Source organism: Ammospiza caudacuta, chromosome 13 (genome assembly GCF_027887145.1).
Source record: "Ammospiza caudacuta isolate bAmmCau1 chromosome 13, bAmmCau1.pri, whole genome shotgun sequence".
Lineage (NCBI taxonomy): Eukaryota > Metazoa > Chordata > Aves > Passeriformes > Passerellidae > Ammospiza > Ammospiza caudacuta.
In genome coordinates this window covers 8,304,815-8,317,834 of record NC_080605.1, presented here as the reverse complement: position 1 = coordinate 8,317,834, position 13,020 = coordinate 8,304,815, and the positions used below count along the sequence as shown (strand labels likewise).

Here is a 13,020-nt window from a genome sequence, read left to right as displayed (position 1 = left end):
AGTCACTGCAGCTCCTGATATTTACTGCTTAATTCAAAATTGCAGTTCAGTTGGATCTGAACATATGGGGGAAATCCAGGTGGAGCTTGGCACAACTGACAGGCTGTTGGGTAGAGGGGACAGTTCAGGCTGACACCTGAAATGCTGTGTCACACTTGTTGCAAGCCTGATGGAAACCTCTAATTTAGGAGTGGTTTGTTTTCAGATAGCAATGTGGCCTAAATGGTGCTGTAGCCAGTCACCAGGTCTGTGTGAGTTGTGCACAAGTATGGTTACAAATTCATCCTCCTCCTGGTCCCCACACTGACTGACAGAAAGCCCTGCTGCTGTTAACCTGTGAAATAAAACTTTCCTCTTAGCTGCTTCTTGCTATTTCTTTAACTTCTACAAAGGTAGGCAAGGAAGGCAAATTTCTGTGCATGCCAAATCATGCATGCCTCTCATGATATATATTCAAGCAGTTTATATTATCTCCTTTTAACCATTATATCCCCATACATAGAAAATTTCCTGGACCTGCTAGGAAATGATGCATTTCTCAGAAACTCTTTTAATCATCCTAGGGCTGTGCAAACCAGCCGAGTTTTTCAAGAAGCTGGCACTTTTTCTTTGTGATGGGAATTAGAGGCTGGCATTATCTCAGAGGTCTTTTCCAACCTTTCTGATTCTCATTCTGTGTATTGCAATTACTTGTGGATTATATGATGACTCTGAGGGGTATTTGGGGTTCTCTTACTGTGTTATGTGGTGGAGTGAACCAGCTCAGTCCAACACCACCATTAGATGCTTGCAGAGAGCTGTGCACAGAACGTGCATGTTGGTGATTTTTAATGTTGAATTTTTGCTAAAGGTGATTTTTACTGTAGAATTTATTCTAAAGGTAACTCAAATACAGGCTGGTGCTAAGTGCAGAAGCAAGACTCTTTTTTAATTTGTAGTGTTTACCTCCTGATCCATCTCTGCCTCCATGAGTGTAACTTCTGCTTGGTGTGGGAGAAGCTGAAGTCATTGTACAGCTGCTAATTCTTTGACTGACTGATAAAAGACATGAGCCATCAATACTCTGTTACGTTGTTAGAGGTGGAAGTTTTCTTCTCCTGATAATTCTCTGTTGCTTATAGGCAGAAAGGACACTCTCCTCTTGTCTCATGTTCCAAGCCCCTGTAGAAGTTTGGTAAAACCAACAAACATATGCATTTCCATTGTGCTTTGATTCCAGATTTGCTCATTTTAAATTTCTAATGTCATAGGGGGGGGAAAGTGCATTTAGTAAACCATGTGGTACATTATATTTTGATTATGCATTGCTAGAACAAGGCAATGTCATAATTTATGTCTTGAGGTTATTAAAATGTTATAATGCTAAATAGTTAATGAAGAAAATCTATCACGGCTGTGACACAAAGGGGTTGCCAGTAGTGCTAAGACAATAAATGCCAACAGTTCTGCGTCTCTTTGAGCAAACCAAGTTAGAATGTGTTGTTTCTCTTGGTGCTGCAGCATGTTAAACAATACAAGGACAACTCTAATGAGTCAGAAAAAAAGCCCAGATAGCTCAGAGACCTACCTCTGACTGAGGCTATAAACTGACACTTTTTAAAAAAGAATTCAGCATAACACATGCATTTAGTGATATTTCCCTCAATTTTTTTCTCTCTTGCAACTTTGACAAGAGGAATGTTCTGTAATAATTTATTTCCTCCATTAATTTGTCCAGTCCCTCAGCTTCCCCTATTCCTGTATCAACTGTTCCATTCATTTCAACATTATAATTTATCCCCACAGATTTTAATCTTCAAAGTTATTTTAACATTTGATGCATTGACAATGTTATAAACCATCCATTCTTATTTTCCTGGGTATCCCAAATCCTTTTCTGCAGACCTGCTCCCTGGCTATTAGTTTCTATCACAGCACATACTGACTTTGTAGGGTGTTACTAGTCCAGGTTATTTTTATTTCTAATCCTTTTTGCACCAAAGTTCCCATCTGTACCCACACACATCCAACCACCACCACATCTGTCTTTACAGAGCTCATTCTCTGCCACCTGATTAACAAGCAGTGGGCAGTGCTGGACTCACAGGGTCTCACTGAGCTCCTCACAGCAGGACTCACTGCTCCAACAGGGAATTGCTGGTAGTTCATCCACCAGCGCTGCTTTGGGAACAGCAGTTCTCTACAATTCTCCCATTTATACCAGGCTCCTTAATAGACATGAGAATGTTTTGTGAGATGGTGTGAAAATCTTATTTAAAACTCTGGTAGCTACTGCTAATTTTCCTGTTCCCAAGGCCTGTTATCCTACTATAGCAACAAATGTGATTGCATTGACTTGATTTGTTCCTGATAAATCCATGGAGGCTATTACTTATCACCTTCTAGTATTCTAGCTGCTTACAAATAGGATTACAGCATTATGTATTTTAATAGGCACAAAATATAAATGAAGGCTTTAATAAATTGAAGCATCATTAATTTTGAAAATGTACTATTAATGCAGCTGTTTACCTAAGGGACCATGTTACGTATCACAACTTCTGTCCTACACAAATTTCCTGAACACAGCGAGCCTTGCTGAAGTGCTCAGGATCCCCTTTTCCTGCTCTCATTGCAAACACCACCAAGAAATGATGGCAATGGGTGTGGGAATGAGCAAACTGCTCCTGGCTGTGCCACTGCTCCCAGCCTGGACTGAGGAGCACCTCAAGGCCCTGTATTAGCTGGGGCTGGAGATGGAAAGTTTACCCACTTGCCTGAAGTTTATCAGTTTGGTCTGACTTCTCAGTTACTGCTGTTTTGCTAAGTTGCTGGAAAATAAAAAAATCTCCCTTTAAAACACAAACCCCTAAGGCTGGGTAATGTTAAAGAGCTGCTGGTTGACATTTCTTAGTTATTGCCCTTGTTTCTCATGCCATGGTCCCCTCTAGAACCTGCCAGACTCTGGGGATGCCTCTGAGTCAGAGGCAGAACTGGGAGTTAATGGAATGTTGCACTGCAGTTTTAAGTGTCCACTGTAACCACCCACCCACCCCTGGCTCCTGGGCAGTCAAGGGCTCCTCTGGGTGGGCTTTTTGGGAACAAGTCAGAATCTGGCTCTTTATGCCTTTAACTTTACCTGCCAAAACCTTTCTTTACTTGTCCCTTTGCTTCAGCTACAGGAGTTATGTGCTCTCTGGATCCATTTGAAGAGAGGGAGAAAGTAATCTTGTCTTTTCTTTCATATGGCACAAAGAAAAATATACTTTAGAATTAATATCTGCATGCACAAAGGATGTGAGTTGTTCACCAAACAGGCTGCATACAATGGTTTTCAATTTTAATTGACTGCTACTTGCATAGATTGTGACAGTCCCTGAAATGAATGACACCCGTATTGTCCAAGTGGTGTCACACAGAACTCTCCTCACTATATCCACAGAACAGTATTATGTCAGACCACATTGTAATCTCTGGTTAGTAATGTTTAATTCTAGCAATCCAGGTTTTTTACCAGTTTATTGTGAATAAGCTTTTATTATTTGCATCTTGAAAATTCTCTGACTTTTCTGTAGTTTCTGAGGATTTTGGTTTCTATTCTGCAACTGAGGGAGTGCATCAGTGCAGGACAGAAATACTTTCATACTAGTGGCAAAGAATGAAAAGGAAACACAGTATGGGATGGGTGTCTTTTTGCTTTGTTCTAGAAACAGTAAATCTTATTTCTCCTCCTGTTCTACATGCAATGAAACACCAACTCTGTGCTGTATTGGCAGGATCAGTGCTGGCTAAAACATCTCTTTGTGGATTTGTAGCTCAATGCCTTTAATCAGCAGCCCTTCAGGAGGGCTCTGTGTTCTGGGTCTGCTGTAGCATCTCTTTGGCTGGACACACTAGAAACGCGTACACAAAGAAATACACTTTATTGTAAGTCAGAAACAAGTGCTCACTCCAAGTTTTTATTGAAATTGAACCCAGTATTCAAGCACAGCTCTGGTTGAGAATCTAGACAGCTAATTTCTGGTTTTACAGTATGGTGTACATTCCCAGGAACATGAAGTGAGCAGGCACTCCTCTCTCAGCCAACCACCACCGTGTCATCCCCAATGAACTGGTAAGTTGGGACCTCGAGGTTTAAGGGCGCGGGGCCTTTCCTGATCCTGCCAGAGGCGTCGTAGTGGGAGCCGTGGCAGGGGCAGTAGTAGCCGCCGAAATCGCCCGAGTTGGCGATGGGGACACAGCCCAGGTGAGTGCACACCCCCACCAGGATCACCCACTCGGGCTTCTTCACTCTGTCCAGGTCGTGCTGAGGATCCCTCAGCTGGGACAGATCCACTCCAGCCTCCTGACTGATCTCTGCCTGGGTTCTGTGACGCACAAACAGGGGCTTCCCTCTCCACTTGAAAGCCATGTTCTTGCCTTCTGGAATGTCAGACAGCTTGATCTCAATCTTGGACAAGGCCAGCACGTCAGCAGAGGCACTCAGGCTGGAAATGAACTGGGTGACGACATTCTTGGCGACGTAGGCTGTTGCTACACCTGTGGCTGCAGTCATCAGGTAGGAGAAGCCTTTCCTGGAGTCGCTGCTGCCCTGGGAGGAGGCGCTGGCATCCTGCACCTCCTGGCGGCGGTAGGCAGAGAAGTCGGGCACGGCCACATCGTTGTGGACACAGCGCACGCTGGTGGGGGCTGCACGGGAAAGGACAGCACGTGACACCACTGCAGGTACAACACACTGCCATGCATCTCAAATGGTACCTTCTTAGTGGTGTTCCTGGAGTAACAGGTAAAGGTTATTCCAAAGTCTGGGTACGAGTCCATTAATTAAGGGTTTTGATTTTATGTTGTATGAAAATGGTTTTCAGAGGGAGTTTTTGGTAGGTTAACAGGTGATCTGTGAAACTGTTTTCCCTATTCTTTGAAAAAGAAACCTGATCAAGGTGCAGAAAATCTATGAAAAGTTCTGGGCTTCTGGGGAAAAAAAAGTGAGCTGTTTCAATAAATTTCAAGAAAAAACCCCAGTAGGACACCATGACTAGCTCAGAAAAGACAAACCTGTATTCCACTCAAATGTTTCCTTGTAAAGAGCTGCTAAGAAGGAAATCTGATGTAGTGAGGTTTGCACATATGCAGTGTAACACTTTGTGTTATTTTTTGTCTGAAGTGACTTCTATGCCTTTAGTAGTACGAAGCGTGTGGTTAAACATTTTTAAAATTAAAAATGTCAGGCATCCTCTTTCATATTAAATTGTTGTCTTAGCTAAAAGGCACAGTAAATAATTTCAAACCTTCAGTCCCCAAGCTCACTTTAAAAAAAAATTAGGGATAAGGCTAACAACTATCCAATTTCAAGTGGGATTCCCCCATCAAACCTGTGTGCTCAAGTAACAGGATATAAGGATAACTAAAAGGCCTCCCATTAATTTCTCCAGGACAAGAAATCTGCTTCCTCCACTGAAAAATCTGTAAGCCAAAGAAAAGAGCATGGCAAGGACAGAACACATTACTCGCCAAAGTACAACCTGTTACTTGAAGAGTATTACTTAGTCTTTATATTTTCTAGCAGTTGGCACAAAGTTAACAGATGTCTCAAAGTACTTGAATTCTCAGGGATTTATATGCAGTACAATGAGGATAATAACTACATTTATATACAAGTAACTTAGCATTGAGAAGATAATTGCTATAGGATTCTAACTGCAAGGAAATTAAACTGAAAATCGAAATTCTGAAATAGTGCTCCATACTAAGTTATTTCAGTATAAGACTTAAAGCATTTAGTAACATGTAATATGACTAACTTCTACAAAATTTGCTATGCTCAGTGAAAAGCATGTTTGATGTTAATTGAAATGCAGAGCACAGGTAAATGTCAGCTATGTCACTTCAGATTTGTAGAATTTTCACCTGAACCAACCCTTTACAGCTGAGGGTCAGGTGAAGTACACAGCTCTAATTGATACCGAGCATCTTCAGCACGGCACTGCCCTCCCAGAATTAAACGTGTGCGCTCTATAGCAGCTGCAGCAGCACGATCCACCAGTGGCAGCCCGGCCCCGTTCGGCAGGGACAGCCCGGCCCCGGGCCAGAGGTCGGTTCTATAGAACACCTCGCTGTCACTCCCTGGCCGATGCTTTCCCGACCTAGGTCAAACACTCGGTGTGTTATCGCTGCACCCCTCTGTTCTCGTGCCTGCAGTCAGAAACCTTCCCCAATGACAGAATTTAGCTGCATTTCCTCAGCGGTAGAACAAAAATCACTGAGCTGTTTCTCTCAGCGGAGACATCCCGACCCGCCTGGACACAATCCTGTGCTCGGGCAGAGGTGACAGACACCCTGTGTCCCTCCAGCCTGCCCATTCTGAGTCATTGAAAGGAGGCTGCCATTCAGGTGCCCTTGAGCAACCTCTGTAGCTGTAAGTGCGAGACAATGACAGCGGTGACAACGGAACCAAACGTTTACAAACCCCGACCGGCCCGAACCCCCGCAGCCCGCCCGCCTCCTCTCCCTCCCCCGCGGACCGGACCCGGCTCTCCCCCCTGGGCCGGGCCGGGCCGGGCGGTGCCCGGGAGCGCTGGCAGGGCACCCGCGGAGCCCGCGGCCGTGGCAGTCCCGGTTGAGCCCCGGCGGACCCCGCTCTCCCGGCCCTGCCCCGCCGCTCCCCCTGCCCGCACCGTTCAGGCTGGCGCTGGCGACGAGCCCCCCGCGGGCGGCGCGGCCGCTCAGGGACTCCCGGCAGAGCAGAGGCCGCTTCACGTCCAGCGGCACCTTGTGTTCGCGGTGCGCGGCGGCCGGGACGAGCGGGCGGAGCGGGCCGGGCACGGCGTGCGCGGCGGCGGACACGAAGGGCGCCAAGGGCCCGGCGCGGGCGGCCACGGACAGCATGGCGGCGTCCCCGCGGCGACCTTCCCCGCCGGCGCGCGCAGCCACGCGTCACGGCGCCGCGGTGACGTCAGGCGGCGGCGCGCGGGGGTGACGCAGGCGCGGAGCCCTGAGGGGAGCGGGCGCCGTGAAGGGCTGCGGGGATGCGGCTCCTTTGCCTCGCCTTGTTCCTTTATATTTTTAAAAAATTTTTCCCCCTTTCCTCCACCTTTTACCCCTTCCCGTTCTCCGCGCTGCAGTTCTCCCTCGGGCTGTTCCCTGTGGCTCTTGGGACGGGCAGGCTGTGTGCTGCAGGCCTGAACCGCGGTCCCTGCGGGGTTAAATCAGGGTGGGACAGTTCGGGGTTTGTGGAGCGCTTTGGGACAGGCCGGGCTCCTGCACCTCCCCTGGAGGACACGGCTCCTTCTGAACACAGCGATGTGGCACAAAACACCATGGAGGGGTTCACGTGGTTTTTCATTGCTATTCTTAGGATGTGATTTTGAGCTGTGTAATAGCAATACTGAGAAGAGAACTGTGTCGGTTCTAGGACAATACACGCTCTTTATCATTCTGGTTTTTGTGCACTGCATGATTTTTGCCCCTTTTAGTTTCTTATTTTTCTCTTAGCTTACGCATTTTTTTTTTCTTCTTTTTGTCTTTGGTCGTCCTGGACTAGTTTCAAGTTGGGGAAAAACTTTTTTTTTCAGCTTATAAATTGGTTGAGGGATAGATTTTACTTACAGTTAGAGAATTCAAAATGTGTTTGACAGCAACGGAATCCACTCTAGGGGCTGTTCTGGGGTGGGGGTTAATTACCAGGGAGCAGTAAATATTTCACATAAATACATCATATAGATATATCACTCTGGGCTAAAGGAGAGAACCACTCTTCCACTAATGACTGGAGCAAATAAATAAATACCTGTTGTGTTTTTTTTTTTGTTGTTGTTTTATTTCAGTTTTGGATTTTTTTTGCCTTATTTTAGTTTATATGTTTGACTTGTTACAGCTTCCAGTGGTAAGATTTAGTTGGTACAGGTGAACACACAGATGGGTGCATACCTGCTCCAGTTAACCCTTTTAACCAGTTCAAGCTCCTGAAAATCTCCCAAAATGCAGGATGAACTTGACAGAGAGATGTGTTTGAAGACATTTAGTCTGAACCAGCCTCTAGAAATCTCACAATTTCCCAGCTACCCAGCCCAGTCGATTCAGGCAAGGCTGTGAAGCTTTAGTGGTTCATACTGGCTCTATGAAGAACCATTCTTTTGAAATTCAGATCTTCCTAATGATATTGCTACTAAATTATTTTATGATTGTGCATTAAAACCTCCCCCATCTTTGTAGATTGGTAGTTTAAGGACTGGCCTTATTAAGATTTATTTAAAGGGTTGACTTTTTCATTTTCTTTTTAACTGTTAACTGTACTGAAATATAGTGGTTCTAATTAGGTGGGATGGATCATTCCAGTCCCAGTACTATTGATCTATAATTTATTTCTTTCCCAGCACATTTGTGACATCTAAGCCTCAGCAGATAATGATTTACCCAGCTCAGTTCACTGTTCTGTTGGTAACTGTAGTCACTGGTGATGCGCTAATTAAAGGACACCACAATAATATTCTGCAGCAAAGGTAATTTATAGAAACTGTGGGGACTAACGCTCAATAGATGGGTGAGAATAAACAGTGTTCAGGTTGAGAGGGCAAAAAACTGGGAAGGCCCTTTTAACAGCACAAGTTTTATAATCATCATTTAGGAGGAAAAGAGCTACAGAAATGTGATATTTTCAATTCCTAACAGATTATAGAATTATGATCATAGAGTCAGAATGTGCTGAATTGGAAGGGACCCATCAGATCATTGATTCCAGCTCCTGGCCCTGCACAGGGCGCCCCGAGAGTCCCACTCTGTGCCTGGGGGGTTCTCCAAGCACTGGTTGGGCTCAGCCAGGCTTGGAGCTGTGCCAGTGCCCTGAGCAGCTGTTCCAGAGCCCAGCCACCCCCGGGCTGCCCACCTTCTCCTGTTCCAACCCAAACCTCCCCTGGCTCAGCTCCCAGCCACCCCCCGGGCTGCCCACCTTCTCCTGTTCCAACCCAAACCTCCCCTGGCTCAGCTCCCAGCCACCCCCCGGGCTGCCCACCTTCTCCTGTTCCAACCCAAACCTCCCCTGGCTCAGCTCCCAGCCATTCCTCAAGTCCTGAGTCACGAGAGTGAAAAGAGCTGGTCCTGCCCTTCTGCTCTTCTCTGTGAGAGCTCCCACCAGAGACCTGCTCCCAGCTGAACAGGTGCTGGTACAGCTAAAGGAGATATTTGGTGGTTCACATGAAAGTGAGGATTTGGGCTAATATTTATGGAAGGGTTTGTTAACAGGTGTGGGGTTTAGGGGTTTTCTGTTGTTTTTTGGGTGGAGTTTTTTTAAGGATTCTGAGTTTTGGCAATGATGCAAATTTTGACTTTGCTAACCCAGCTCAGCTGTTTGGCAGATATGGCCTCATCCCAAACAATGTATTATTCTGACTTGAGGGCGGGGGGGGGGGGGCTGTTTTTAGAGATATTTGGCAAAATCTGCTTGCTACTTGTGGAGCTTTTTGACAAAATGAGGTACTGTGATGGAACAGCAGTTATAGGACAAGAAGAAATGGAAAATTGAAAGAGGGGAAATATAGGTTGGATACTAGGGAGGAATTCCCTACTGTGAGAGTGGTGAGACACCAAAACAGGTCTCCAGGGAGGCAGTGCATGCCTCAAGCCTTGAAATGTCCAAGGCCAGGTTGGAAGGAGTTGGAGCAACCTGGTCTAGTGGGAGGTGTCCCTGAGCATGGCAGATGGGACTAGATGATCTTTAAAGTCCTTTCCAATTCCTTAATGTTCATTCTATGATTATTTGGGAAAGAACTGTTGTAAATTTTTTAAAGACTTAAATCTGAATTCAAATTCCAGTATGGTTAGAACACAAAACATTGAAATATTAAAGCAAAAAGGAACTAAATTCTGTTATCAGATTTCAAAAAGAGAATAATTATAATTTTAAAATGACTGAGCAAATTCTGGTGTGTAGGTGTTTCTCTGAGAACTGTTGTTCAGATTGTATAACTGAGCATCAATGCTGAGCATTTGCCAGCTAAAGATGAAAGTAAAATGCCAGCATGTCATTGTGTAAACCATCCAGACAGATCTCTGAGATTGTTTTTGTGCATTCATACAGGCATTAGCCTCATGTAAATTTATGCTGCCTAATGTTCCTGTCCTCCTAAAGTTAAAAGTTCATTTGCATCAATACAAAAGCTATAAGATATCAGGGCTGCAGGATTATGAAGTAGATGATAAGTGTTGTAATGCTTTTGGGTATGTGCAGTGCCTTTCTCCATGCAGAATTCATTCTTGTGTTTGTTTTCCTTAGAGATAAACTGCAGAACTTGGATGGCTTTTTGCTAAAATGTTGGTCACCCCAGGCAATTTGATCTCACCAGAAAGTTATCTTTGAGTTCTTTGCCATCTTGCATCATTTTTATGCCCTGAAAACTCAGTGCTACTAAATTTGAGACTTCAGGGCTTACATTTATTTCTTGAATTGTTGATAATTTTTTTTTCTCCCTGAATAAGCTTGTTCAGAAATAAAAAACCAAGAAAACAAAAAACCACCAAACTTTACCTGTGGAGCATTACTAGTACAGCAGTCATTGTTCAAGTGCTTAGATAAGTGCACCCTACTCTGAGAGCAGCTCCAAATGTCTGCAGTGGTTCCTTTGCAGAATTAATGTCCCTTACAGTGATTTTGGTCTCGTGGTGTGGCACTGGGGAACCTGTCATACACATTTGAAGATAGATTTGTGTATGCAATACACTTTGTTTAACGTTAATATTATGGGGACCCTTTAATAGTTAGACTTTCTTTGAAGGTTCTTTCAAGTTGATCTATCACTTTGAAAAGTCACAGGGTGTGATCTAAAGGAATATATATGAAAAGTGAGGAATTAAAATGGACAGGAAAAATGAGGGGGGGAAAATCTAGGAATATTTGATTGGTCAAACATTTCTCTCCTGCTACTCAAATTAGTAGAAATAATGACATCTCAGTGCTACAGTCTAATCTAAATTCAGGTCTTTTTCAGTCAAGGAAGAAGTAAGTTCAGGTATCATGAGGGAAGAAGAGATGTGCTGTCAGCTTTTTACTACTCTTCCTATTAATGCAGGGGTGATCAGCAGGTGTTTACAGCCTCAGCAGCCATCTTATTCTAGATCTCTTACAGCCCTGCTCAATAAGGCCAAGATAAATTGCTTGCAGCAGAAGGGGATGGAATATCTGTTTCTGACAGACTTGCACTCAATATTTGGTGTATAAAATATTAAAATAAGGGATACATACAATGAAAGCATACTTCTCTAGTCTGCACCAAAAAAAAAAATCTCAAAGCAAGCATGTGAAGCATTCCATTGAGCAGAAAGAATAGGATTTTCTGAGTCAGTTGTAGAGAAGAAAAGAAAAAAAAACATTGAAGGAAATTAAGTTAAAAAGACCAAGCCTAAGATCTAAGATTACATCAAACATTTACATAATTGTGACATAGACAAAAAGAGTCATATATATGTGAAATGGATAAGAGCTGCTCACACAAATCAGAAATGGCACCAAAAGGTGTCTGACCAAGCAGAAGCCAAAGGCTAGATGAGAACTGCCTGGAGCAGCATCAAAGGCTGCTCAGCAAGGCAGCAGCTAAAGCCTAAATGAAGTTGCCTGGAGCATCATCAAAATGTCAGTTTGAGGGAGAATATTTTCTCCCTTCCTCTTGTTTTCTCTCTTACATTTCATGAAAAATCCCTGACATTTCTTGAAGGGCATGTGTTTGACTCCTATCTGGCTTCCACTATTATATATTTGCTTTTTATAGCACCTGAAGATGGAAACAATACTTTTCAGCTTCATGACCATCTTTGACTAAAATGCGAAAGGCTGAAAAAAGGAGAGTCCTGGCTTATTTTGCTTTGCTTATGTATTTCTTGCAATTAATGCATTTAAAGAACTCCATCTTGTGTCTGCTGCCCAGCTGGCAATGTTTGTGGGGCTGGGAACAAGAAATTCTCCCCAGAGCTGTGCACAGGAAGGGTTGAGGAGTTAGTGCCACTTCCCAGTGTGCTGAATGTCACTGCCCTGCCTTTGCTTGGTGAAACCTCAGGTGTTATTTAAAGCTTTAGCTGTACATGCTGTAACAACTCACTCTTCAGAGATTGATAGCAGATCTCTCACAGTTACACAGTTAAGCACAAAGCTTACAGAAATAGAATATTTATGACATTTCAGAGGGCCATAAATTGTTTTTTCAGAATAACCATTTTCCTAGGACTACAAAGCAGAACCAGGGAGGGGAATAGTAGCACCTGAGCTAAACTTGCTGCTTGATGCAGGCCCAAAAAATCTCACCTGCTACTGTGTATGTAGATATGCCCCTATGAAACCTCAGTGAAGTGGCAGAATAAGGAGGTTCAACCCTTAAGGAGTGACAAAGGAAATCACTTTGTCTCAATTTTATGGTGTACAGTACAGATCTTGACCATTGTTACGCTCTCCTGTAAGCCTTTCCCTGATCAAGGTTGCTGAACCTTGGCTTCAAGCTGCCTTTAAACCAGCATAAAGCAGATAATGGCAAAGGAAGAGCTCTTTTTGTAATGCTTGGAGCTGCTGGCAATCCAGAGCCACGCCATTAAGAGCTAATGCAGTCAAAGTGTCCCCATGTCATAACTTTGTCCCTTTCCTCCCCTCACAATTGCTGTGCAGAGGCTTTGCCTGGAGCCTTTTCCCAGCTGGATGCTGCAGTGGAATGGAGCTGCTTCTCCAGGAACCTGTGCCATGTTGCAGTGTGCATTCCTGCATCCCTGAGCTGCATTGCTGCAGGTCTGGGAACAGCAGCACCTCAAAACCACCCTGCTGACAACCAAGAGCTGGGCCTGCCCTCCCACTGCAGCTTGAGCTCTGGGTAAAATATATATTATCTTATCTGGTGATAAGGGTGACCTGTGCCTGCCCTGAGCTAACTGCCCTCTGTCATCATCACCTACATCATCTTAGGGCTAGTTTTAAGCACCTGCTTCAACAGTAGCTTGTGGAAACTTCCCTATAATGCAAAAGATTTTTTTTAATAATCTACTTTTTTTTTGTGTGTGTGTGGTACCTTAATT

The 13,020-nt window shown here is 44.3% G+C and overlaps 1 protein-coding gene across 1 annotated transcript; it reads right to left on the bottom strand.

Moving 5' to 3' along the window:
- Positions 1 to 3,883: 3,883 nt before the first annotated feature.
- On the bottom strand, positions 3,884 to 6,893 carry LOC131563481 (cytochrome b-c1 complex subunit Rieske, mitochondrial). Its single transcript, XM_058813550.1, has 2 exons — positions 6,654 to 6,893; positions 3,884 to 4,668 (listed from the first exon to the last, which is right to left on the bottom strand). The coding sequence occupies exons 1-2, from the start codon at positions 6,862 to 6,864 to the stop codon at positions 4,058 to 4,060; spliced, it is 822 nt and encodes a 273-aa protein (XP_058669533.1). The 5' UTR covers positions 6,865 to 6,893; the 3' UTR covers positions 3,884 to 4,057.
- Between the last annotated feature and the right edge of the window lie 6,127 nt (positions 6,894 to 13,020).